The sequence below is a fragment of the Protopterus annectens genome, chromosome 1.part1 (genome assembly GCF_019279795.1).
Source record: "Protopterus annectens isolate FY-2018-M chromosome 1.part1, PAN1.0, whole genome shotgun sequence".
Lineage (NCBI taxonomy): Eukaryota > Metazoa > Chordata > Ceratodontiformes > Protopteridae > Protopterus > Protopterus annectens.
In genome coordinates this window covers 1,694,605,463-1,694,633,385 of record NC_056726.1, presented here as the reverse complement: position 1 = coordinate 1,694,633,385, position 27,923 = coordinate 1,694,605,463, and the positions used below count along the sequence as shown (strand labels likewise).

The window sequence follows — 27,923 nt, the reverse complement described above, 5'->3', positions numbered from 1 at the left end:
CTATATTTTTTATGTCAGTTTAAATTGTATTTAACAGCATGTATCCATAATATATACAGATATTTGAAAACGTACTCAATGAAATTAAATACAAACAATACAAAATAAAGGTAACATGCTCTCAGGTAAATCAGGCATCAGAAATAAAGTTTTAATTTTGTTTTAAATAAATGTATAGAGGAAGTAAGGTAACTATGAAGAGGATGAAGAATGGAAAGGCTGTTGGTCCAGATGACATGCCTGTGGAAGCATGGAGGTGTTTAGGTGAAATGGCAGTGGAGTTTTTATTAGATTGTTTAATGAAATCTTGGAAAGTGAGAGGATGCCCGAGGAATGGAGAAAAAGTGTTTTGGTACTGATTTTTAAGAATAAGGGTGATGTGCAGAGCTGTAGTAACTACAGAGGGATTAAATTAATCAGTCACAGCATGAAGTTATAGGAAAGAGTAGTGGAAGCTAGGTTAAGAAGGGAGGTGATGATTAGTGATCAACAGTATGGCTTCAATGTTTGCTCGGAGAGTGTTAATGGAGAAGCACAGAGAAGGTCAGAAGGAGTTGCATTATGTCTCTGTGGACTTAGAGAAAGCATATGACAGGGTGCCTAGAGAGTAGTTGTGGTATTGTATGAGGAAGTCAGGAGTGTCAGAGAAGTATGTAAGACTGGTACAGGATATGTACGAGGGTAGTGTGACAGTGGTGAGGTCTGCAGAGGGAGTGACAGATGCATTTAAGGTGGAGGTGGGATTACATCAAGGATCAGCTTTGAGCCCTTTCTTATTTGCAATGGTGATGGACAGGTTGACAGAAGAGATCAGACAGGAGTCCCCATGGACTATAAAGTTTGCAGATGACCTTGTGATCTGTAGTGAGAGAAGGGAATAGGTGGAGGAGACCCTGGAGAGATGGAGATATGCTCTAGAGAGAAGAGGAATGAAAGTCAGCAGGACTAAGACAGAATATATGTGTGTGAATGAGAGGGAGGATAGAGGAATGGTGAGGATGCAGGGAGTAGAGGTGGCGAAGGTGGATGAGTTTAAATACTTGGGATCAACAGTTCAGAGTAATGGTGAGTGTGGAAGACAGGTGAAGAAGAGAGTACAGGCAGGATGGAGTGGGTGGAGAAGTGTGTCAGGAGTGATTTGTTACAAACGAGTACCAGTAAGAGTGAAAGGGAAGGTCTACAAGAGGGTAGTGAGACCAGTTATGTTATATGGGTTGGAGACAGTGGCATTGACAAAAAGGCAGGAGTCAGAGCTTGACGTGGCAGAGTTGAAGATGTTAAGATTTGCACTGGGTGTGACAAGGATGGACAGGATTAGGAATAAGTATAATAGAAGGTCAGCCCAGGTTGGAAGGTTTGGAGACAAAGCCAGAGAAGCAAGATTACATTGGTTTGGACATCTGCTGAGGAGGGATGCAGAGTATATTGGGAAAAAGATGCTAAGGATGAAGCTGCCAGGTAACAGGAAAAGAGGAAGGCCTAAGATAAGGTTTATGGATGTGGTGAGAGAGGACATGCAGGTGGTTGATGTGACGGAGCAAGATGCAGAAGACAGGAAGAAATGGAAACAGTTGATCTGCTGTGGCGACCCCTAACGGTAGCAGCCGAAAGAAGAAGGTTAAATAAATGTATTTACTTTTTGTTGACTGAGCTGGTCCAGGTAGGCAAATGGAATGTTTTAGTTTAGACACAAAACAATAAGAGCCAAAAAGAAACAAACTGATCAATGTCAAAATAACTAGAAAACTAAACCTAAAACTAAGAGAACCGTAAATGGTCATGAAGGAATGAAGCCTGTAAAACACAAATAGTGTACGAACTATTTCACGAGCAAATTTAGAAGTAACCAAGCTTATGTATGGATGATGTCAATAAAATGTAAACAATATTAACGATATATAGATATATCCAAAGCCAAAAAATATAGTTAGTTTTAGGTTTAGTTTTCTAGTTATTTTGACATTTGAAATATCTCTTTCAAGCCGTTTATGTGTTAACTGTGCTGAATGGGTACTTTACTTATTATACGGGTGCTGTTACTTTAAAGCATTTGAATTTTTAAATGCATTAATTGTTTAATTTATTAATTATGTTTAGTGTATTGTCTATTTAAACACACAGGAAGTGATGTTTTAGATCAGTTGGAAAAAGTTTGGCAGGAGCCAAACGAAAGCGCTTACTGGATTATATACATTTTATACTACAATATTTGTTGTTTATTAAACATTTCAGTCCTTCCATGAATTTGGTTTTCTTGATAGTTTAGACACAAGGTGTTTTCTATGGAGTAATGGGACATTTAATTCTGGGAAAATTCCTCAACTCCATAGGTGACACTGTCGTGTTTTCTGCGAGAGTCATGGCTGAGAACACAGCAGGGAATACCACCATGACTCACTTCTGTTTCATGACCTTCAGCTACAGTTGTGAAAAATGGTATGGCAGTCTCTGCTTCTGAAACTAAAGAAATGCTTGTGGATATTGTGGGTCAGTCTGTTTAGGTAATAAAGGCATAAAATGGAGGTCTTGATGATTTGGGATGACAGCAAATACCAAGTGCTGCAAATGCACATGAAAGCTATGACAAGAGTTGGGGACATAGTATGAAAAAACATGGCCAACTACTTTCCATTTCTTTTTTTTTTTACTCTACTTAGTGGTCAGTATTTATTGAAAATACAGATTGCAGGCAGTGGTATTGTTAGCTAATGCATACTCCAGCCTTCTACCTGTTCTGTTCCCATTACCATTCTGTATGTTACTAGACCTGCATAGTTCAGTTCTTATATTGATGCTATTGTTTCTAAACGGATGCCTTTCCAGTACCTCACCAAGGTGTAAAAAGATAACTAATGTTTACCATTCAGTAGTGAGAATGTTTTTCAAAGCAGGTGCTCTTGCTCTTTTGTTAATTCAGCTGTCATGAAGCCTCTTATTCAACCGGTACAAAATTTTATTGGCTGTGTTATTTATGTCATGTGGTCTTATTGATGGGTTCCTAAATGCCTATTTTTTTTTTGTTTAAGTTCCTTAGTATCTTTAACTCCAAACAGACTGTGCCATCTTGGAGTGAGTTTGAAGATTTGTACATTACTAAAAAAAGAAAGCATTGCCTATTTATGCAGTTTGTGCTTCTTCTTAGCCAAACAATGTACAAAGTTGTTTGCCTTTTGAGCAATAATAATCTTAAGGGTTAAGTGAAAGTACATCCAATCAATATTGTACATTTTTGTAGCGTGTTCGCAATATTCTACATACTCCAAATCCTGCTTTTTCTGTGTAAATTAGAGTCATTTGGCATAGGATTTTTGTAAACAATAAACATGGGAAACAGCATCATATAAAAGTCAACTGTATGCCTCATTGTCAGCAGTTTAAAAGTACATCACAATTTGTTTTGACTGTCACACTAACAATTATCAATTGCAAATAGAAACCATTCTTTAATGCAGTCAGTAGAACATTGAGTAGTAGAAGTGGTACAGGATTCCGTAACTGCCCCTCACACACAAATCAAGTCTGTTTCTGCTTCTTCCTCAGTTTTCATGTTATGCACTCAGGAAAAGATATCTTTCTAAGCACTGCCTTAGATTATAGTTAAGCAGAATTAATCGGATTTTCTATTTCTTGGTGTACAAGGTTCTAAGAAGCATGGAACTCCCATTGTGACTTTTGAGGGTAAGAAAAATTCATACAAGAGACTGAAGGGGAAGTTAAAACCTGTCAAAAAACTTGCAGAAGTAAGGAATGTCCTATGTAAATATTTGGTCTTTGAACAGTGACAGAGTACAGTCCTATTTAAGGAGGTGGTTAGCAGTACAGAGGACCATAACTTTCACATGTGACACATTATGTGTTTTGGATGCAAATCTTCACCTTCAGCAACAAAATCAGCTTACTGTTTTGTCACTCCTATGGAGATGTTCCCTTTTCTTGAATTAAAAGGAATGAACATTGTCCTGAGATTGTTATTGGTTTATTTCTAGGTACAGGACACTCACAGACAAAACTGCCATTCACCTTGAGGGATGTGTGGTGTTGGATGTTTCCCCTTTGCAGCAACTGTTTAAGAATGCATCTATGACCCCACTGAACCTGCTGATAGAAAAATAATGTTTGAGCAGGTTATGTCGATTCTTATTAGTAAAAACGAGAATAAATGGGTGGAAGATTTCAACATGAATCTCAGACATTCTACACATGGCACTTCTTGTAATTTACAAGCATGGCACATTCTTGGATAGGACAGGCCCATCCCTTTACTTTTCTTCAAGGTTCAAGGAGGTCAGAGACTGAGTTATCTTGTTAAAGTTACTGTTTGCTTTAGTTTTCAAGGAGTTGAAGACTGATTGCTTTGTTAATGTTACTGTTTAGCAATAATTTTCTAGGAGTTGTAGATTGATTGTTTTGTTACCGTTGCTGTTTTGCTTGAAATTTCATCATCCACTTTGCAAGTTAATTTTTCTGACTATATTGTCTTCCATGTCAGTATAGTAGTGAATGCCCACCCCTGTTATGAGGGAGAACAAGGCTTGTTTACCTTACAGGGAATATATGTACTTTTTTCCTTGCAGGGTCAGGCTTCTAAAAATGCTTACAAATTAATAATCTTGTAACTGACTATGAACATAAAAACCTATGAGCCAATATTGGAAAGCATAGTTGTGTAAGCTGAACGTACCATAAATGTAAATGTTTAAGTGATCACTGCTTAGCAGCCTTAGCTATATGAGTTATATCCAGCCAAGGATATGTAAAATAAAAGACAAAAGACTTCCTCTCATTCAGCAACTTTTATTACACATGTGCAGGAGCCTCTGAGAAATATCAGGGGGACTCCCAGAACAAACAAAAACTGTAGCTTACTTAGACTATTAAATGCTGACTCCCAGAACAAACACAAACTGTAGCTTACTTAGACTATTAAATGCTGACTCATTAGAAAAGTAACACTGAACAAAATTTTAAATCGAGTTGCTGGCTACTGAGACTTGTTTGCATATATCAACTGGACACAAGCTGATTTAAGTATATTTTCTCTGCACTTATTTAAGATTTGAGTCAGTAAATATTGTGTGTCTTTGATTCACTAAATATTGTGTCTCTGTCTCTGCAGTTATCTGAGCTCACTGAAAGTTGTTAGACTACTTTGAAATTCCTTTGTTAGTGCTACTTACCTTGGGGGTTTCTGCTAGCATTAAAATCTGTGTTGGTTACATTTCTAGTAATCAAATTAAATCGAGTTGCCGGCTACTGAGACTTGTCTGCATATATCAACTGGACGCAAGCTGGTTTAAGTATATTTTCTCTGCACTTATTTAGGGTTTGAGTCAGTAAATATTGTGTGCCTTTGATTCAGTAAATATTGAGCCTCTGTCTCTCTGCAGTTAGTTCCCCACCCCTCTCCTTGTTTCTTGTTGTGGTGTTAATCTTGGTGGCTTTGGAATTGCCTGCCCCTGCTGTAAATCTCTTTTTGCACACTCCTCCTGGAACTATTTCATTTGCTCACTCAACTGAGTACAGTGAGATCATATTTTGATTTTGGATACCCCTACCAGTCCCATCTCCTCTGCAGTGTACAGAGAGAGCACTTGGGAAGGGCATTCCCCTATAGTATCTTAATTAGCTTTGTTTCCTCCATCTCAAAAAAAAAAAAAATTTGCACTTCACCTGCCTTACTGTATGTGTGGTTCTACCTACATTATTACCTTATTTTGCTTTTGCCTCTTCTTAAAAGTACTCAATTGAATTTATTCTGCTGCCTTTATTACTGCTTGTTAGTAGTCTGATTAAATTGTAACTGTTATTCTAAGGCCCTTGGTTTAAGCACTTGGGCTTCAAACCAGTTGTTTTACATTAAGAAGGTTTGTGGTCTGCACTGTTGTGGCAAGACAGATAGCGTACATCCTTCTAAGTTGGGAACTGCTGATTGAAGGCTCAGTGTCTGCTATTCAAAAAGTGTATTAGTTCTGGGTTAAGAACCTGGGCTTCAGGCCAGTTATTTTACATTAAGAAGGTTTGTGGTCTGCACTCTTGTGGGAGGAGAGGCTAGATTCTGCCCTTCTGATCTGGGAATTTCTAGTTAAAGGCTTATTGCGCATGCTTACTTGAACTGTTTCTTTCTGAAATCGGTACACCTTGTTTGCTGTAGCATAGACTAGATTCAGGCTGGCTGGATCTAGCTTTATTTGTATAACTTGTGCCCTGATACACTCCGTCTTTTTTGGAGAAGGTTTCTCTGTATGCTAGTGGCAGGACGGTACAATTAGAACTTGTCTGATTGAAGACTGCTGGAACAGGGCTCAGTTTTAAGCTTTTTAACTGGTTAATTGGGTAAAGTGTTGTTTTGATTGTATCTGCTCTATTTTCTGGAAAAAAATATATATATACTTGTTTCTCGCCTTTCTGAACTAGTATAGTCCAGTTTTCATGTTATTGCTGGATCCAGGGCTGTGTTACAAATTTCTGTGTTGCCATACCTTACTTGTATAGAAGGAAGTTTCTCTGTTCACCTGTGAGAGAGGGGAGCTTTGAGCATGCTATCTGTCCCTGGAGGAGTGGTTTCAGACCAGAAGTTAGTATTTTATTGGCCTTTTTGGGCTAATTTTGATTGTATCTGCTCTGTTTCCTGAAAAAAAAAATATATACTTGTTTCCCACCTTTCTGAACTAGTATAGTCCAGTTTTCAGGTTATTGCTGAATCCAGGACTGTGTTACACGTTACTGTGTTGCCACTACCTTACTTGGATAGGAGATTCCTCTGTTCACCTGTGTGAGAGGGGAGCTTTGAGCAGCCTACCTGTCCCTGGAGGAGTGGTTTGAGCCCAGACGTTAGTAGTTTATTGGCCATTTTGGGCTAATTTCTATCTCTTTCACTTCCCTGCTATAAAAACTTCATTTGCACAGTTTTTACACTTGTATTCAGCTCGGCAAGTGCCTTCCAGGTGTTCTGCAGAGTCTACAACAGCAGAGAGACAAAAGAGTGACTCTGGAAAGATTAAGTATCACTTTTCTGCTTTTCTTGCTGTCTTAACTAATTCTGCCTAAAACACCAGTCTTTTTAATGAATCTGTGATTTAAAAAGTTTGTAATTGTATAAAACTCTGCACAGCTCCTTGTGGTATCCTGCAGAGTGATACAGGCAACAGAAAGACCCAAGAGAGACTTTTCTAGATTTAAGTATTTTTTCTCTGTTTTTTTTGCTCCGACTGCCTTTTCCTACCTAAAAAGTTGATTTCTAACTGATCTGTGCTTTAAAAAGTTTAAATTGCATTTGCCTTCTGCTTTTTACAGTTTTTGCACTTGTTTTATATCAATTTAAGTCATTTTTGTATTGCATAACTGTTGTAGGCTACACACTAAAGTGTGCTAGCTTGTTTATACCATTTACAGCATTTTCTGTGTGTTTTTCTGCCGTTTTCTGAAAAAAAAATTCTCTTTTCCCGCCTTTGCTGAACTAGATTAGTCCAGATTTCAGGTTTTGCTGAATTCCGGACTGTGGTATAGTTTCCTGTGTTGCCCATATCCTTACTTGGATAGGAGGAATCTTCTCTGTTCACCAGCGAGAGTGGGGAGCTTTGAGCAGCCTATCTGCCCCTGGAGGAGTGGTCTCAGCCCTGAAACTAGTAGCTTATTGGCCGTTTTGGGTCAATTCCTATCTCTTTCAGTTTCCCTGCTTTAAAACCCACATTTGCATGGTTTTGCGCCAGTATACAACTCTGCACAGCTCCTCGTGGTGTCCTGCAGTGTGATACAGGCAACAGAGAGACCCAAGAGACACTTTTCCAGATTTAAGTGTTTTTTTCTCTGTTTTTTGCTCCGACTACCTTTTCCCGCTTAAAAAGTGAATTTCTAACTGATCTGTGCTTTTAAAAGTTTAAATAGCATTTGCCTTCTGCTTTTTACAGTTTTTCCACTTGTTTTATATCAATTTAAGTCGTTTTTGTATTGTATAACTGTTGTAGGCTACACACTAAAGTGCACTTGCCTGTTTATAGCATTTACAGTGTTTTCTGTGTTTTTTTTTCTGCTGTTTCCTAAAAAAAGAAAAAAAAAAGAAAAAAAAAATATTCTCTTTTCCCGCCTTTGCTGAAATAGATTGGTCCAGATTTCAGGTTTTGCTGAAGTCTGGACTGTGGTATAGTTTCCTGTGTTGTCCATATCCTTACTTGGATAGGAGGAATCTTCTCTGCTCACCAGTGAGAGTGGGGAGCTTTGAGCAGCCTATCTGCCCTGGAGGAGTGGTCTCAGCCCTGAAACTAGTAGCTTATTGGCCGTTTTGGGTCAATTCCTATCTCTTTCAGTTTTTGCAAATAGAGCAGCATGGGACAGCACCGCTTAAACGGGTTTAAACTATTCCCGGCTCCACAAAGTCTGCTCTTCACTTTTTCACTTAGAACTGTTCTAAATCTCAAAGTAAGCACTCCATTTTCATTCTAAAGCCCTGCATTTGCTCGTATAAGTAATCTTATAAGTAAGCACTAATAAACTAAAGCACTACACCCTCTTAAGTCCTTTAAAGTACTTGGCTCCTTATTGGTCTTTTTTGATCAGTCAAAAAGTAGTTCCTTATACTATTCTGGCATGTCCAAAAGTCAGTTTCAGGTTTACTCTCCAGTCCAGCTGGTGAATCTGGGAATCTTGAGGCAACGTTACAACTGCCTTATGTACACAGACCACCCTCTCCTCCTCCCAACAAGCTCAAATATATGTGACAGATGCAACTATATAGCCAAACTGGAGGCTGAGCTCTCTCAACCTAGTACTGGCGCAGTCAGTGAGGTGGAGAAGGTAACCACACACACACCACAAATCCAGTCTCACATAGACCTATTGCAACAGCAAACCAAACACATAAACACACAAAAACATACTCGGAGGCTCTAAATAAAAATCTTCCCAAGCAGTAGAGACCTGCAAAGCAGACATCCAAGCAACCGCTACCTCACAACAATACCCACGTATCACATAGTTCACAAAGTCAGTGTGCCACACAGTCACAGCCCTTAAGGCTAAACAACACACCTAATACACTTGTAATTGGTGACTCTATTGTCAGACACACTGACGTTCCACTCACCAGGCTGAACAAGGAAAAGGTCAGTGTAAGTTCCCTGTTGGATGCCAGGATCCGCCACATAAGACAAGCACTCAGGTCACTCCAAAGCAAGTACAAATATGACTCCATCATTGTCCATGCTGGTGTGAATGACCTGAGACGTACCTACCTGGACTACATGAAAAGAGACATAGAGGAGCTCTCTGATCATGTAGCCCAGGCCGGTATGACCCTGACCTTGAGTAGCCCTTACCCTCACCAAGAATGATGCCACAGTATAAAGACAAAATGATCAATTTTAACAATTGGTCAAAGTAGTGGTGTCATTCAAAGGGGATCCAGTGTCTGTCAGCCTGGGATGACATGCTCGACAAGCCACGTTGCTTCGCTAGGGACGGCTTGCACCTGTCACTCCTGGGTGTTTGAATATTGGCTAAGGCTCTTGCCACGCCCATAGTGCCTTTTTTAGGCAAGGCTCAAAAGACAAACCCACCTCCATAGACAACACAAGGAAAAAGAAACTAAGGGTAATGCTGCTCAATGCCAGAAGTCTAAACCTCAAGATGCACACACTCAAGGCTCTCCTCAGTATGGAGAATATCAATATCTGTGCAGTAACAGAAACCTGGTTCAAGGCTCCCAAGAGCACCCCAGCACTACCAGGTTATACCTCATACCATGCTTTTCGGCCCCAAAACTTGGACCGAACCACAAAAGGAGGGGGAGTATCCATATTCATCAAAGATACCCACACCTCCAGGTTAGTGGCACTGCACGAAGCATCAGAGACCATCCATGTGCAACTAACAGTGGGCAAAACTGCCTTACAGTTTGTAGCCTGCTAGAGACCACCCTCCCAAACTCAGGAACCCCACTCAGCTTACCTGAGAGCACTGGAGAATATGAAGGTCTGTCCAAACACCATCATATTGGGTGACTTCAGCTACCCAAAAATAAACTGGGAGCACTACTCAAGCCCCAACACCCTCACCCAATGCTTCCTAGAATTTATAAACTCAAATTCTATGGAACAACTGGTCACCACTCCCACAAGAGGGGAAAACATATTGGACCTGATCATCACCAACATGGGGACTCTATGTTCCATACCAGAGGTATACCCCTCATTGGTAAGATCTGACCATAAATTAATCTCACTGGACATCCATATCCCGTCCCCACCCCCAGCCAAGGAAACCACGGTGAAGAACTTCTCAAAAGCAAACTTCACATGGCCCAAACCACAGAATCCTTTACAAACGCATTCTATGGACACCTACAGGAATGCATGGATTGTGCTATCCCAAATAAAACTAAGACTCACTCCTTCAAAGGCAGGAGACCTGTCTGGTGGACCCCAGCCATAAATAAGCTATACCACAGAAGGAGGAAGCTACTACATTATAGAGAAAAATCCCAAAAAGGGAAGGCATCTCTGATCAGTAGTAGCAAGAAACTACAATCCCTCATAAAATTATCTAAGGCCAGCTTCAAAAGAAAAATTGTACAAGACGCTAAAAATAATCACAAGGCCTTCTTTAGTTATGTCAGGAACCTGGGTGGCAACTTCCAGATATGCTCTGAGTTAGTGTAAAATGACAAAAAATATACTGAACCCATAGACATTGCCAACATCCTGGCAGACAGGTTCAGTGCAAACTTCTCCCCCCTTCCCCCCCAAAAGAACTAATGTCTATCCCAACAGAGTGTAGCCTCCCTGACATCACAGATGCACAGGTGAGAGCTGCCCTCTCCAAACCAAAACACACAGCATCAATGGGACCGGACGGTGTCCCGGGCTCCGTCTTACATGAGCTCCAAGAAGAACTGAACCCTCACATAAAGTCACTGTTCAATCTCAGCCTTACTACAGGATATGTACCCAAGGAATGGCATACAGCAACAGTGGTCCCACTCCACAAAGGTGGTGCCACAATGGACCCCAGAAACTATCGCCCTATAAGCCTGACTAGCCTGGTCTGCAAAGCTATGGAGCATATCATCATGGAACTCATAAACAAAGACATTGGGAACCTCCAAACACTGGATCCTACCCAATTCGACATTGTTAAGGGAAGATCTTGTCTCTTGAACCTGGTTAACTTCTTTGAAACAGTCACCAAGGCCATAGATGAAGGGAAGGTAGTCCACACAGCCTACCTGGACCTCACAAAAGCCTTTGACACAATACCCCACTCGGGCATCATAAATAAGCTTAACAGCTTAAATATCAACCCCTATGTCACAAGATGGGTTGCAAACTGGCTCAGGGATAGAACCGCATGGTCAGAATTGCAGGTGTCATGTCAGACTCTAAACCAGTTACAAGTGGCATCCCACAAGGCTCAGTCCTGGGCCCTCTATTGTTCAGTATATATTTCTCTGAGGTTCAGGCTAACATGGGAGGACTATGGCTGACCAAGTTCGCAGATGACTGCAAACTGGGAGCCATAATCGACTCGCTGACTGACACAAGCATCCTCCAAAAGGGTCTCACAGGGACGGATAACTGGTGCCAGAGCCATGGCCTAAAGCTAAATACCAAAAAGTGCATAGTCATCCCCTTTGGGAAAACAAAGTGCCCACAAATTACCACATAGATGGTAATCCATTAAGTACGGAAGAAGTAATTAGGTATTTGGGGACTCCAAGTAGATAGCAATCTCTCCTTTGACAATCACTTTGCCAAAGTGGTTAGAAAGACCTTCTATATAGCCCAACTTATCACGAAAGGGTTCACATCTAGATCAAGAGAGGTCATTGTGCCCCTCTACTCATCACTCATCAGGCCCATAATTGAATACAATGCCCCATTTGGGATGTACCTTACCCGACACCTGCAGCAACTGGAAAGACCCCAAAAGTACCTCACCAAGAGGATCAAGGGACACAAACAGCTGCCCTACGCAGTTAGGCTAAAGAAACTCCAGCTCTACTCAGGTGCTTACCGCCTACTCAGAGGCGATCTGTGCCTGACGTATAAAGCCATGTCCAAACCAGAATTAATGGCCATGCTCCACCTCAGGAAATCCAAATCCCTTAGAGCTACATGCTCCAGGGACTTAAACATCAGCACAGAAATAAATAGGACATGCTGGAGGGACAGATTCATATCCCAGAGGCTCCCCTCACTCTGGAACAAAATCCCAATCCATGTTAGGCAGAGCCCCTCAATGACCCTCTTCAAGAGAAATCTTGACGAGTGGATGGGAAATCGTAGATTTACCCCTGGGATCTCTTCTGTGTCCCTACTAGACAGAGGGCACAGTAAACTAACCTTAAAAGGGCTATCTTCTATGACCTACTATACAGAGGCACAGTCAAGTAATCTAAAAGAGTGGCAAAAGCCAAACACACTCTGGCTAGGCTTATAAATGCCCTATGGCAGATAGCCTAGTATCAACCTATGAACCTATGAACCTATGAACCTTTGAATCTAAATGAGAATATCGGAAACATTATTAACAAATAAGAACACTTTCTGTAGCTTTAAAGTAACATGATGTAGTCACATCTCTAGGAAGAAAAAGAAAATTGCATGCATTTCCATATATAGACATGTTTATTACTTTCAGAAAGTCTCTCTTCTCAGTAACTTTCCACTATGTGCAGACTGTCATGTCTCTATCTACAATGCATTTCAGGTTCATGCATGTTGTCACATACTCATACCTCCTAATACACTTACATTTTCTTTCATACTTTACAATCCCCCATTTGATGCTCTGTAAGCATCACCATTTAGTTACTCATACATTGTCCTAAACTCTAACATGACCATGCTATTAAGTTTGTCAATCTCATCATTAATACTGCCTTTTTCTTGAACATCATCAGTCATTGCTGGCATACAAAAGTTAGGATCTTTGTTATTTGTTTTGGAATACATAAGCTTTAAGATACAGGCTTTTATTATAAACAATAGCAAAAAGACAAAAATGATTAATACTGTAATTGTTAAAATAAGTTTAAATATACCTTCTCCCCATCTGGAGAAGAGATTGGTTAGCCAAGCCCAAGTGGAGCTATCGGCCTCTTCTGCTTCAGAGAGTTCAGAAACCTTTTGTATGTGTTCAAGATGACTCTCAGTCTCATGCTGATTGTTAGGAATAAATGTACAGCACTCCTCATGGATCAAAGCACAAGTACCACCTTTAGCCACAATTACAAAATCAAGGGCCATGTGACTTTGGAGGACTACAGTCCTCATAGAAGTTAGTTCATCCATTACCAACTCTAAAGCTGAAAAGGTAGCATTGCTTAAGACTTCAAGAAGTTTAAACAGTTTTCTCAATTCTCAAATTGATTTTACTGCTCCATAAGCTGGTAGGATAGACCTCCAGCTATGACAACATCTCCTAGGTCCTTGTGAAAAAGTCCTTTGGCACTTGCATGAGCAAGGTCGTGGTTGTAAATCCATGATGCATCCACGTTCCCACCGGGTTGGAAGGTGCTTTTATTTCTCGAGTGTTTTTGATCTTCCTTGGGGTAGTGAAGTAGCATGGTGAATCGCTGGGATAGGATAACCCAGGAAACAGCTACCAGACCAATTTCCTGGTACATTTATATGCTTTTCTACCACATATAAAATACAATCCTTCTTCTAAGAGCATAGTAGAAATGTTTGTAGTGGCATTGTTATTGAACACTACTTGGGAAAATACATCATATAAGTCTAGCTTAAGTTGTGAAAGTTGTGAATAATTTGTCATTGTAGGGCTATTTTCAAAGACCATACCTCCTTTGGCCCCAGCATTGTTCCAATTGCATTACAGGTCTGCCAGTCTGAATAGTTCCGGAATGGTGCAGATATGGTGGCCCACCACACTGAATAGGAAAAAGACCTATTCATGATGTACCATTGATTGACTGTAAGGCTGTGTAGTTTGTGATGGCACATACTCTCTGAATCATTATGCTACAATTGCTTGATCCGACTTTCTTTATTACCTTTTGTTTTAGGCATACAACGCCTTGTTGTCGATATGCCAAAGTCAGAGATACAGTTTGATCTGAATGTGTCTTTTTACACAGTCCCCCAGAAATATTAAAGAGGCTAGTGGAATAATTATTAGTAGATAAAGGGCTAGCCATCAATGGCAATCCGTCATGTGAAGAGGGGATAGCGGCACAGATCCAGCAGTCAGAAACATTGAATCTGGAAGCATAGGTATATTTGATGGCTTGGTAAGTGTTAAAAGGTGGGTGCCAGGCTGCTTGCCCATGAACTGAAATAATAGTTGCTGTAAAGAGAAATGGCCAGAGCAGAAAAAAACAGTACAATAAGGATGCTGATAAAAATGACCATTCTGTAATGTTGAGGAAAGGCGTGTTGCACTGGTGAAGCAGGAGGTAGTACTGAAGATGTAGGATAGAATAACATTTTATAATCAGTCATCATGCTGAAGTGTGTCAGTTTTACTTCTGGTTTGAGCTGCAATGGGTGCAGGAGCAGCAGCTGTAAATGGAAGAGGTTGTTGAGAGTCTGATGGTTTGACTTTTTTAACTTGTGACACGTGGATCCACTCAGGAGAGTCTTGGTGGACTGCCATAGAGGTGGTGAGGAGCACTAAAAAGGGTCCTTTCCAATGAGGTTGGAGAGCTGTTTTTTGAGAAAAGGACTTTACGTATACCCAGTCCCCAGGTTGCAGAGAGGACTCCAGGAAAGGGTCTGGAGCTTGCTGGGCTGCTGCAACTTGTTTATGGTTTTGCTGTAAGACAGAACCAAGAGATTTACAGTAAAGTATAACATTAGCATCAAAATTATCAAATGCAGAAAAAGGTGGAAGTGGAGTCATGGGAAGACGCATGGGGCATCCCATTATTATTTCATGAGGGGCAAGACCCTTTGTCGGGTGAACCTGAGAGTAAATGGAAAGCAACACTTGAGGAAGAGCTTGTGCCCATGTCATACCTGTTTCTGAGATAAGTTTAGCTAACCTAGTCTTTAATGTATGATTCTTTCATTCAATAATGCCAGAGGCTTGAAGTCTGTAAGGACAGTGAAACCTTAGCGTGATGGCTAACATAGAACACAGTGCCTGAGTTAACTGAGCAGTACAGTGTGTACCCCTGTCAGAGTAGATAGTACAGGGAACTCCAAATCTGGGGATAAAATCATAACATAGTTTCTTGGCTACAGAGACAACATCATTTTTAGCACAAGGATATGCTTCTAACCAACCAGAAAAGACATCAACAATAGTTAATACATACTTAAAATTATTTCAAGATGGTAGTTCAATAAAATCCCATTGCAAAGAGCAAAAAGGTCCCTAAAGTTTTGGCAAAGGTTGAGGTTGGGCTCTAGTCCCTTTTGCAATGTTATGTTGTAAACATACAGAACAAGTGTTCACAAAATGGTGTACAGAAGCTGAGAGGGAGGGGGCAAACCAGTCTCGGAGAATCAATTTCAGTAAAGCCTGGATGCCAATATGGGAAGGTAGATGGTAAGCCTTTATAACAGAGAGATGCATAGATTTTGGGCAGATGAGCCTGCCGTCAGGGTATTGCCAAATAGATTGCACATTTTTAAAGCACTGAAACTTTTGCCAGGTCTCTCTTTCAGCTTCCGTAGCTTTGCACTGTAAAGCTTTTAAAACATCATGTGTGAACAAAGATGTCTGCATACTTCTTCTTCTTCTTCTTCTTTTGGCTTTTCCCGGTTAGGGGTCGCCACAGCGGATCACCTTGTCCGCACATTGAATGGCAGTGGAGTTTTACGGTGTCGAGTTGCCAGCCCGGCGCCCAACCTTCCACAGAAGGCACACTCACACGCACACCTAGGGCCAATTTAGAGTGTCCAATCCACCTGCAGCATGTCTTTGGGATGTGGGAGGAAACCGGAGAACCCGGAGGAAACCCACGCGACCACAGGGAGGACATGCAGACTCCGCACAGAAGGCACCCCAGCCGAGGATCGAACCAGAGAACCTCTTGCTGTGAGGCAACAAAGATGTCTGCATACATTGTTGAAATATAGGCTGCATATCTTTTCCCTGAACAGCACTATTTAGTGCAGCGTGTTTGGCAGCCCAATCAGCTAAGACATTGCCTTTTGTTTTGCAAGAGTCATCTGATTGGTGAGCTACACATTTTACAACAGCAATTTTCGAAGGCAAGAGTAAGGCTTTTAGTAAATTATCAACATAAAAGGCATGTTTTATGACAGTTCCAGAGGACGTCAGGAATTCACACTCTCTCCACAATGTCCCGAAATCATGTACAACACCATAAACATATCTAGAGTCAGTATAAATAGCAACAGTTTTTCCTTCTGCCAGTTTGCATGCATGCATCAATGCCATGAGCTCTGCTACTTGGGCCAAAGTGCCTGGTGGTAGCCTACAGGTAGAAATTACTTCATGTGGAGAACACACTGCCCATGCTGCTGTTAATTGGCCAAGTTCATCACATAAGCAAGATCCATCCACATAACAAACATAATCAGGATTGGTGAGTGGGGTGTTAGCAAGATCGATTCTAGGAGGAAGCACAGAATTAACCACACACACGCACATGCACACACACACACACACACACACACACACACACACACACACACACACACACACACACACACACACACACACATACACACATAGTCATGGGGTTCTCCCTCAGTATCTGTTGGAATCAAAGATGCTGGGTTTAGTGGTGGGCAGCGAACAATTTGCAACACAGGGTTACCAAGCAAATTGATCTCATACTTTGTAAGTCTGGCTGGTGAAAGATACTGGGTTCTAGTCTTTAGGAGGAGAGCTTGTACCACATGTGGTACTGCTAGTACCGTTTGATGGCCCAGGGTTAAAGGACTTGCCATGTCTACTAATAATGCTGGTCTATAACCTCCTGCTCAGGGGTGAGCTAGGAGGCCCAGTGCTTACTTATTTCATTCTGAACAGAATAGAAAGAATGGTCTATTATAATTAGCCAGACCCAGAGTGGGTGGGCTCATTAGAGCTGATTTGATAGCTTGAAAAGCAGCTTCATGGTCGTTTGACTAGGGCAAAGGATTGGTTACATCCTTTTCCAACAGAGGTAAAAGTGATCCTGAAAGCTCCGAGAAGTTAGGAACTCACTGTCTACAATAACCTGCCAGTCCCAGAAATCCTCTTAACTGACACTGGGTGGTGGGCCTAGGGCCCCGTTGAATGGCTTTGATGCATGAGTGCAGAACACGGTGAGAGCCAGCTGCAATAACGTGACCCAAATATTGAACTTCAGGCTGGCAAAATTGTAACTTAGCCTTATTAACTTTAAATCCTCGCTGAGCCAGAAACCAAACTACTAGTAGTGAGTCATCTAAGCACGCCTGTCTGGTTACAGAAGTGATGAGTATATCATTGACATACTGAACCAGGACTGAAGTGGTTGGTAATTTAAGGTCTTGTAACTGCCAAAACATTTCTCTAGAAAAAAGTGTAGGGGACTCAACTTACCCTTGCGGTAATCTTGTCCAAGTGTATTGCTGCCCCTGATATGTGAAAGGAAACAGATACTGGCTGTCTACATGGATTGGTATAAAGAAGAAGGCAAAAGAAATATCTGTTACCGTGAAGTGCTCGGCAGCTGGGGGAATACAGCTGAGTATAGTCAGGGTTAGGCACTACTGGGAAGGCCGGTAGAACGGCCTTATTGACTTGTCTGAGGTCTTGCACAAAATGATAGGCCTGCCTTCCCTGTTTCTTGACCGGGAGAATTGATATGTTACACGGGATCACTGTGGGAATGATAATGGAGTGTTCTATTAAGATATTACTGGTTGGATACCTTGTTCTGCTTCCTTAGAAAGCGGGTATTGGGGTACCGAAGGTAGCTGAGCACCAGGTTTTAACATTTTATGAATGGGAGTGGCAGACATGAGTAACCCAACATCATTGTAATGGGCAGTCCACAAGGAGGTAGGTAATGAATCTAAATGCTTTGCCATCAACGGATCTGGGACTGTTAGGATTTGCAAAGACACCGAGTCACCAAGAAGGCCAAGGGCTTCGTTATGACTATCTGGGGGAACCTGTATAAAAACACCATCTTCAGTACAGAAAATAATAGCCTCCATTTTGCAGAGCAAATCTCTGCCTAAAAGGTTTAATTGCACTGATGGTCCTACAAGGAAAGCATGTTCCCCTTGTAGGAGGCCCAAGGTGGCCAGTGATGGTGCAGTTTCTTGGTATTCTATAGGCAATCCAGATACTCCTACCCCTTTTGTAGATTTGTTTGAAAGAGTAATACCTACTGCGGTGGGCGAGGTTAATATGAATTTAGTAGCTCCAGTGTCTATCAAAAAGGAGTGTCTACCATTTTTAACTGTCTGCAAAACGTATGGCCCAGTTTGGTCTACTGGTAGCAAGGGAAACAATTGCTGTTGACACTGTTCATGGAATTCCTATTGTGCTTGAGGTTGATTATGGCCCTCAGACCAATTTGGTGGAGTCCAGGCCAAATTCCACTGCTGCAAAAAAGGATTGGCCTGCTTTGACATTTCAGATGTGACCGGGTTGTCGCTATTGGCAGGGGATGGTGGCAGTTGAGCAAGATAAGGACAATTATGTCTCCAATGGCATGTCTCCCACAGTTATAACACTCAGATTGTTGCTGTGGGGCTGACTACTGAAGTTGCTGATGATTACCAAAGTAATTTTGGTTGTGATTTTGACCACCCCTACCTCTTCCTTGAGAGTTTCCTCTCCTGCCCCTTCATCTTCCTCTCTGCTTGAAAGCAGTGAACATATGGATCTGGGCATTCAATAATTTATTTTGCAACTCCTTTTGCTGTTGGGCCAACCAATCCGACAGATATTGGGTTTGAGTAACTAATTCATGCAGGCCCAAGCTGGGCCAATTAAGGCAGACCTCCTTTAATTTATATCTGAGCAGAGATTTTAAACCATCAATAAAGGTAGCAGACAGGCCACTAGCAGCTGCGCCCTCTGTGGGCTCTGGGTAACTGGAGTATGCCTCGAAGGCCTCAGTTAACCAGTTAAAAAAATCCTCAATGAACTCATCTTCCTTCTGTATGACAGCTTTGATTTTTGACCAGTTGGGGGTCGGTGGGACATCTTTCAGACGTTGTTGCACTGCCTCGAACCCATTATCGCCTTGTGTACCATGTTTGTAGATGGGAGTAGGGACATTTGCATGATCCCATATTCTTTTAAACAAATCAGGAGGGACCACATACTGAAGTATGTCGCAAACTTCTTCAATTGTAGGATTTTGAAGGTTTACATTGCTTGCAAGTACTCTTTGGAATTTCACCAGATTACTGCAAATCAAAGTCAGTGACTTTGTTATTGCTTGGAAGTCCACTGCGGACCACACCTGGGGCACAACTATAGTAGCAGGAGCCTGATTATCATGGCTGTGGGCGGGGTTAGGGATTTCCCTAAGCGGCATTAAGTGATCATCATCCTCCAAAGAGGAAGAGGTGGCAGAGTCAGAATTAAATTTGTCCGGACCATAATAACCAGCCTCGCCATCAATAACTATTGGATACTGGCCAGAAGGGCCTTGGCGGTAAGAACAATGACATCCTCCACCCTTTCGGTATCTAGACTTAGACCTGAAGTGCATTTGATGAGTGGCTTTTTCTCCTCTATCTTTTTTTTCCCTTTTTCTGTCCCTTAAATCATATTGCAGCCCCCAGAAGCCCCATGTAGTTGTGACGTGGAGTCTAGGCTATACTGTTGTGGGTCAGAATGCCGACGTTGCCGCTGAACATCCTGCCCCTGACATGGCGGAGTAGCTTCCTAGCTTTATTCTGGTGGGTGATGTGGCTGCCAAAGAGCAGCGGGTGGTAGTTCGTCTGTCACATAGGCAGGTGGGGCAGTGAGAGGAGGAGGAAGGGGGGAAACATACATTATCATCTTCAGAGGATTCTACGACTTGTAGCTTAGATAATTCTGCCACCAGATAGAGGCCCTTAATAGGAGGTTCTTGCATGGTTTTACCATTAACACCATCTAACTTCTTAGCTGTATAGGCTAAGCGCTGTAGTTGGCATTTCAGCCTTTCTTGATTGTTTTTAAACTAGAAACAATGGAATCTTTTTCCCTATCTTTTGCCTCAGCCAGCCAATCATTGATCACTGCCCAACACATCCCTGGGACCCTTTTCCCTTTCTTTTTTAATTTGGTTTGTAAATTTCACAAAATATCTCTATTAAAAGTTCCGTGTTTGGCAAATGCAAGTTTGCATCATCTTCTGTGAGGGAGACCCATTGAGACAAATATGAACAACTGTCCCAGGACACACGTAAGTACACACAAAAGTACATATAACCTGTAGGAGTTCCTTTTTCTGGCTCCTTTAAACTTCCCACACTCGCTCCCATGATCAGTAATGATCACTTTTACGTATCCTGCTTAATACAGAAAAAAAAACGATGATCAACGTCATAATATCCCACACTCACACATGCATACTTATGTCACCAGAACTTTTCGATTAATCCCTCAATCACACATCACATGCATGCACAGGACATGCCACTTACCTTTGGACTGAAAGAGAGGAACTGTAGCAAAATATGTTTAAGGCGCCATGTGGTTGTTTTGCAGAAATTGTTTTTTTTTTCTCATCCAAACAAGGCACTGGTGGAGATATTGTAAGAAAAGACAAAATCTTGTCATGGGCCCATAAACCAGCACATCCACCAGCCATGAGCACTGCCAAATCAGATCAGAGTCACGGCACCAAATTGTAAAATAAAAGACAAAAGATTTCCTCTCGTTCAGCAACATTTATTGCACATAATCCCAGAAAGACCAAACTCCTACTTTTCCTTCCCCATTCTCTTTCTCATCACAAAACCTCCTTTTTTATTACATCTTCTAACTATACAACTATCCAACCTGACACCCACACAAAACTCCTAGGGGTCATTATTGATGACGAACTAAAGTTCAACCTGCACATACTCCAATGTATAAAAAAAAAAAAAACGAGAAACTAGGTCTGCTATATCAGAACAAAAAATTCCTAACCCCTGAATCTAGACTTACCCTGGGCCAGGCACTCCTCCTCCCCTCCATCTTATACGCTGTCCCAGTTCTTACCAATATCCTGGCCTCCATTCTAAACAAACTCCAACAAACTTACCATAAAATAGCCAGATTCATTACTAACTCCCCATACAACTCACACCACTACATTTCTTTAAACTCTCTTCAATGGCTTGAACTTCCCCAATTTCTGCTATCTTATCAATTTTATATGCTACACTCTATTCTTTATAAACCCTCCTTCTGTCCATCTCTATCTTCCTTAGTCTCCATCTACATCCCATCCTGGACCCTCCGTACTTCTAACCAACAATTACTTGATATCTACCACCCAAAAAGGTCAGTAGACAAACTAATCTACAAACACTCCCTTGCCCATGCTTGGAACAAACTTCCCCTTGACTTACATTCAATCTCCCACACCTCACACTTTAAAAATGAACCAAAAGCTTATTTTCTCAATTCCAGAACCTTGCCATGACCCTACCTAGTCTTCCTTCCCTTTATGCACCCTCAAAAGGACCACACTTAGTACCTCATTACGCCTCTCTCTCCAATGTGTCTACTATGCATTTGCATAATTTTATACAAACAATTTTTTTTTATTGTTGACTTATTGAACTATATCAATGTAAAAGTGTTACTTAGCTTCTTTTTAATGCAACTTTAACTTTATGCATGTGTGAATCTTTTTGCTGTAACTGCTATTATATCAATATTGTCTAAAATTGTACTTGTTTAAAATGTACTACTGGAGGTTTTCTCCTTGGGTCTCCACTGAAAATGGGCCACAAGCTCAGTTGGACAAACCCTGTTAACAAATGTCAATAAATAAATAAATATAAAATATAAATAAATACATGTGCAGGAGCCACTGAGAAATATCAGGGCGAGTCCCAGACCAAACAAAAACTGAAGCTTATATAGACTATTAAATGCTAACTCATTAGAAAAGTAACACTGAACAAATGGGAATACTGGACACATGATTAACCAATAAGAACACCTTCTTTAGCTTTAAAGTAACATGATGTAATCACATCTCTAGGCAGAAAAAGAAAATCGGATGCATTTCCATATATAGACATGTTTACTACTTTCAGTCTGTCTTCTCAGTAACTTTCCACTATGTGCAGACTGTCATGTCTCTATGTACAATACATTTCAGGTTCATGCATGTTGTCACATACTCATACCTCCTAATACACTTACATTTTCTTTCATACTTTACAGATATAACAGTCAGCCAGTTTCCAAAGCTTCAAGTTATTTTTCATATGCCCAAACTGTCAAGCAGCTTGAGCTGAGCAGACTAAAAGACAAATTTGAGCAGCAAGCCCTTCACAGATTTCCTTCCAGCAGAATGAGTAAGGCTGATCCCTGAAAGAACTATGCTAGAAACAACAAAAAAAATGTCTATCCCCTAGCATAAAAAACAAATCAAAACACACAGGAGATGTAGAGAGGGAGCAGCTACTGAAGCAGTGATCATTCGAACATCTGCTGTTATGTTAAGTTCAACTTACTCAATTGTACTGTATTCTTTATATTGATCAATGCAGCAGTAGCCTTAGCTATATGGGCAGATTATAATATCTAACTAAATTTGGGAGGTGGAAGTGCAAAGAGTCCCTGGAGAAAGAATCTAGCAAAGCTTGTTCTGGATCTAGAGAAGGATTCGAGTTTATAGTGCTTTGTACTGGTATGGACAGAGAACCAAACAGTAGCTTTTAGAATATTTCTAGAGTATAAACCTCTCTTAAAGTCCATGGATGAAGCCATGGCCCTGGTAGAGTGGGCCCTGGCCCTGCCTGGTATACATTTGTTATGGTGAGTGTAACAAAAAGTAATTAACAACCATTTGAAAATATTATGTTTTGACAAAGGTTGTCCCTTCTTCCTACATTCACAAGAAATGAAGAATTGATCTAAAGAGCTGAAAGATTTAGTTCTATCAAGATAATATCTGAGTTGCCTGTTGACATGCAAGGCATGGAGTTTCCTTACTTCCTCATGTTTGTTTCAGTAAAGAAAACAGGGATATGGATATTTTGGCTTAAAGTAAACTCAGATACCACTTTAGGCATGAAAGCAGGATTACTTCTGAAAGAAACCATCCCTATGGAAAACAAAATAGTGTTTCCTAACCATAACAGCTTAAAACTCAAAATACTCCTCTTCTAAAGGTCAGAACAATCAGTAAAAATGTTTTCCATATTAGGAAACTCAAGTCAGATAGATCAGCTGGTTCAAATGGAGCAAATGTTAGCTTCTCTAACAGAAAGTTAAGATCCTAAGGAGGGGACATTGGTTTAGTTGGAGGCCTGTTTTGCAAAACCCTTTTCAAAAGCATTTTGACATAAGACTGCCTTGAAAGAGGAGGATCCATGGGCAGATATGCTGAAATGGCTGATAAATAGATTTTGATAGAGGAATAAGAAAGGCCATAGCGTAGTAAAACAAGAGAACAACTAGCCCTAAATGGATGTTGGTTATGTTGCTGGCATTAATTAGAAAACCTTTTCCTTTTGCTAATAAATGATTTTCTACAAGCAGGTTTTCTTGTGTCCATTAGAACCTGCTGTATGCTCAGTAAACAGTCACCTAAAAGAAATTAAGACCATATCATCCAGTCAGACAGCTGAAGATGATTGAAGTCAGAGTGTATCAAAAATCTCTGTTCTTATGTTAACAGATCTAGTCTGTGAGGAAGCTTGTGGTAACTGCCATGGCCATTTCCAAAAGAAAGGGGAACTACAGTTACCAAGGCCAGAGGGAGTCACCATGATAATCTTGGGGAATTCCTTCAGAATCTTCAGAAGAATCCTGGATATTAGAAGAAAGGGTGGAAATGTATACAGGAATATTCCTGTCCAAAGAAAAGTCATCTGTCTCCCAGGCCTTCTTGCACAGAGCCATAGAACAGAATCTTGCCAGTTGAGTGTTCAAAGAAGATGCAAAAAAGGTCTGCTTGAGAAACTCCCCACAGCTGGATCAAATCTTGGAAGACCCCCCCCCCCCAATATAGATTCCATTCATGAGGGAGTGCTCTGGTCCTACTCAGATTCCCTGCCACACAGTTTTGATTTGATGGAATGTGGGATGCCTGTGGAGTAAGACTGTGCTATGAAGCTATATTCCAAGTTAACATGGCTAGTCTGCAGCTGTAGTGTGACCTACTTCCCCCCTTGCTTGTTGATGTACCACTTGACTGTGGTATTGTCAGAAACCACATGAAGAGGTCCTGGGGGGCCAAAGATGGTTCAGAGAGTTGAGTGCTTTGATCAGGGCAAGCATCTTCTAAATATGTATGTGCTTGTGTCTGCCCTTATCTTCTCCACAACTCTTGTACTTTTATCCAGCTTGAAACTGCTCCCCAAAGTCCAAAAATCTGTGGTGACTGACTGCTTTGGATCAGGGAGGAAGAAGAGGAGACCTGGATTCAAGGATATCTGTTTTCTCCTACAAACTTTCTCTTTTCTGACAAACCCCAGCACTGGGATTTGAAATTATAAAGGGTTTTGATGCTAGGACCAAATAGATTTTAGATAACACTGTATCGGTCTCACATGGATTATTGCAAGGGATATTAAAACTGTTTAGTCTGTTTTTGCCAAAACTGAATGAGGAGATAGAAAATTCCTTTCTTCACACTTTTGATCCTAACTGCATCAGTGTGGTCAAACATTAAATCTTTATCCAAGGGACAATTTAAAATCTCATTTTAACATCATTTGTGAGTTTCTGACAATGCAGTCATGCAAAGCTCCTTAAAACAGTACCGGTGGTCATAGCCATGGAAGAAATATCACAGGGTCATACATAAACTGAAAACAATGAGCAATGACCTGTGCAATAGAAGAAACTAAGTTATTTAAAGCAGAGTTTTCCTCAGAAGAAGAAACTACAGATAAAACATTTCTCATACTTTCACAATTTGTCAGAATACACACTAAAAAAGGTTAGTGGGTTCATAGATGTTTACTAGGCTAACAACCATAACAGTCATTTTAAGCCTAGCCATGCACCCCAAATCTCTGACAAGTTCTTGTACCCTTGGTAAGTGTAAGCAGTGGCTTGGTTGATGAAATTATTTACAAGAAGGGACCTGGAAGATGAACCATTTATAGGCTGAATGCATCCATTAGAGACACAGGTGGCAAACCAGGGATGAATTTCATGATCCCCATCCAAGTGCCCAAGGCCAAGTTACACTTGAATTGTGTTAGGTAGTAACTCTGCTTTACATAGATGGAGAGCTTATTCCAGAGAAGTGGTAGCCTCTGGGATACATACCTGTCTTTCCAGGAGGTCATATTTATATCACAGGAAAGGTTTACGTCTTTAAAACGTGAATTCTGGTCCTGTTTGTCTTATAGATATGCAGGAGATCCATCAGAGAGTGTGGTCTAACAATGCCTTGCATGCCAGGCATAGATCTTCCATCAACAGCTTATGGTAGGCATAATACAGGGATAGGGCCTTGAGGTGATCTACATAGGACATGTTACTTACGTCTTGTATTCTTTTAGCGAGGTACCTCTTTGGAAATTCCAATTATTGGCTATGCCTGGTTAGGTACATACCAAAAGGGATATTGTACTCAATGATAGGTCTGATGAATGCCAAATACAGTGGAATAATGACTTCCTTGGATCTAGATGCCAAGCCTTTGTTTGTAGGTTGTGCAATATAGAATGATTTCCTCACTACTGTAGACATGTGATGGTGAAAGATTAAATTGCTGTTAATGTGTGTCCCCAAATCCCTGACTACTGGGTTAACTCTTAGAGGTGTGTTGTCAATACGATAGCTACCAGGGGTGTTTGACTTCCTGACAGATACTATTACACATTTCTTGGCATTTAGTTTTACTGGGTGGCTCTGACACCAGTTGTTTGTTTGTGTCAGCCCTTCCTGGTCAGTAGGGGATACAATGACAGCTCCTAATTTGCAGTCATCTGCAAATTTAGTCAGCCAGATGCCACTGACATTGGCCTTGAATTCAGAGAATGAAATGGCAAAAAGGAGCAGTCCTAGCACTAATCCCTGAAGGACTCTTCTTGTGAATGGCTACTTTGTAGAAGTGGAACCAGCAATTCTAACTTCCGGCATCCTGTCTGTGAGATAGCTGGCTATCCACCAAGTAACATAAGGATTTGTACCTAATCACTTGAGTTTGTCAACAATTCCCAAGTGGAGTATTGTATCAAATGTCTTGTCCAGGTCAAGGTAGGCAGTGTGACCCATTTTTCCCTTATTCATTTGGTGTCCTTCTCAAAGAAATCCACCAGGATGAGTAGGCATGACCTACCCCTGATGAAACCATATTGGGTTGTGTCCAGTGTCTGCAGGTTTCCTATGTCATTATCAATCATTTCCATGATAATGCTTTCCGTGACTTTGCAGATGAGACTAGTGAGACTTATTGGTCTGTAGTTTCTAGGGATTGTAGATGGCCCACCTTTGTCCTCTGAGTTGTTTGTTTAGTTTGATGAGGGTTCTTTTATCCTGCTAGGTGCTGTACCTCATAATTTTTGCCATGATTTTCTTTCTTCTGTTATACAGCCTGTTGATGTTGTGATTCCGCTAGGGTGGCTTGTTTTTTGAGTTAGTTCTATACTTCTTTTTGGTGGGTACAGCTGCCTCTATAGGGTTTCTGTTAATAGCTCTGCATAGGCAGCAGTGTTCTCATGGTTTATGGGGGACTTGAAATGTTGCCAGGCTATCACTTAATAATAATGAAACAATAGCCACAGATAAAATCCTTAAAGGCTTGTTGGCTGAGGTGTTAGAGTGCAATAAATTTTGTATATTTTATTTGCGGCTGTTGTTTAATTATTTTATTATATTTGTTGGTGTTGGTGGTTATCCACTATCACTTAACAATAGGAAGCTAGCTTTAGAATAGTTCCTGAATTTTCCAGGATTTTTTGGGGTTCCAGGTTTTATTTTCACTTCAGAGGAGACCATTTTGTAGTCTTATCTTAACACAGAAGACATTACACTAAGGGGTGTGCGGCCATCTCTCATATTAGTGAGGACCAGATTGAGTATGGTCGCACCCCTGGTAGGTGTACTGACAATCTGGTCCAGAGAGTTTGTATTTACAAAAATCCAGGAATCTCTGTGGCTGTATGTTTGGTATCATATATAATTCACAGTTAATAGTGGGGTAATTAAAGTCACTCATGAATATGGTATTTGGTTGGATGGTGAGTGTTTCCAATATGTTTAAATAAATGTTATGGGTTTCCTGGGTCATAGAAGGGGACCTATAGCTTGCAAGGAATTGGCATTAGATTTTGCCTATGGTGATTTGAACTTGGAGAAGCTCAAATGCATTGGCCTGTTTGCCCAGCCTTGAGATATATTTATTTTTGACGTAAATCGAGAAACCTCACCCTTTAGTCCCTGTCTGTGTAGTAGCTGGTCTAAATGAAACCATTATAATCTGGCACTGTCAGTGTGCTCTCTGCTGCTTTAAACTATGTCTTAGTGACTGCACAGAAGTCAGCATTCTCTAGGGTAAAGACAGCTTCTAGGGAGTGGAGTTTTTTGTTTAGACTCCTAGCATTGAGTAGTAATACCTTTAGATTTTCTTGGTTTTGGTTTGCTATGTTGGAAGTACTTTCAGTTTGGCATTACCTAAAAAAAGGCACTATGTGGGAGGACAATGTTTTAGTTAATATTCAAAACCCTAGAGGGTAGAGGTGCCGACCATCCCTGGCAAAGCAGCATTGTATGTTGACCATCTCCTTCCATGCTGACAAATATTGCAGCCCCTTAGAATGACCCCAGAAACTAAGCCAACTATTAAAGTTAGTCATATTTTGTTCATATTGTGGCATCATCGTTTG

General features: G+C 41.0%; 1 protein-coding gene across 1 annotated transcript in view; it reads left to right on the top strand.

The window, feature by feature from the left end:
- The window catches only part of LOC122816599 (uromodulin-like), a 257,810-nt gene extending 239,257 nt beyond the window's left edge, over positions 1 to 18,553 (top strand). The window contains exon 6 of the mRNA XM_044089502.1: positions 18,392 to 18,553. Coding sequence (XP_043945437.1) covers positions 18,392 to 18,553 — 162 coding nt within the window. The remainder of the gene's footprint in view (positions 1 to 18,391) is intronic.
- Positions 18,554 to 27,923: the final 9,370 nt, after the last annotated feature.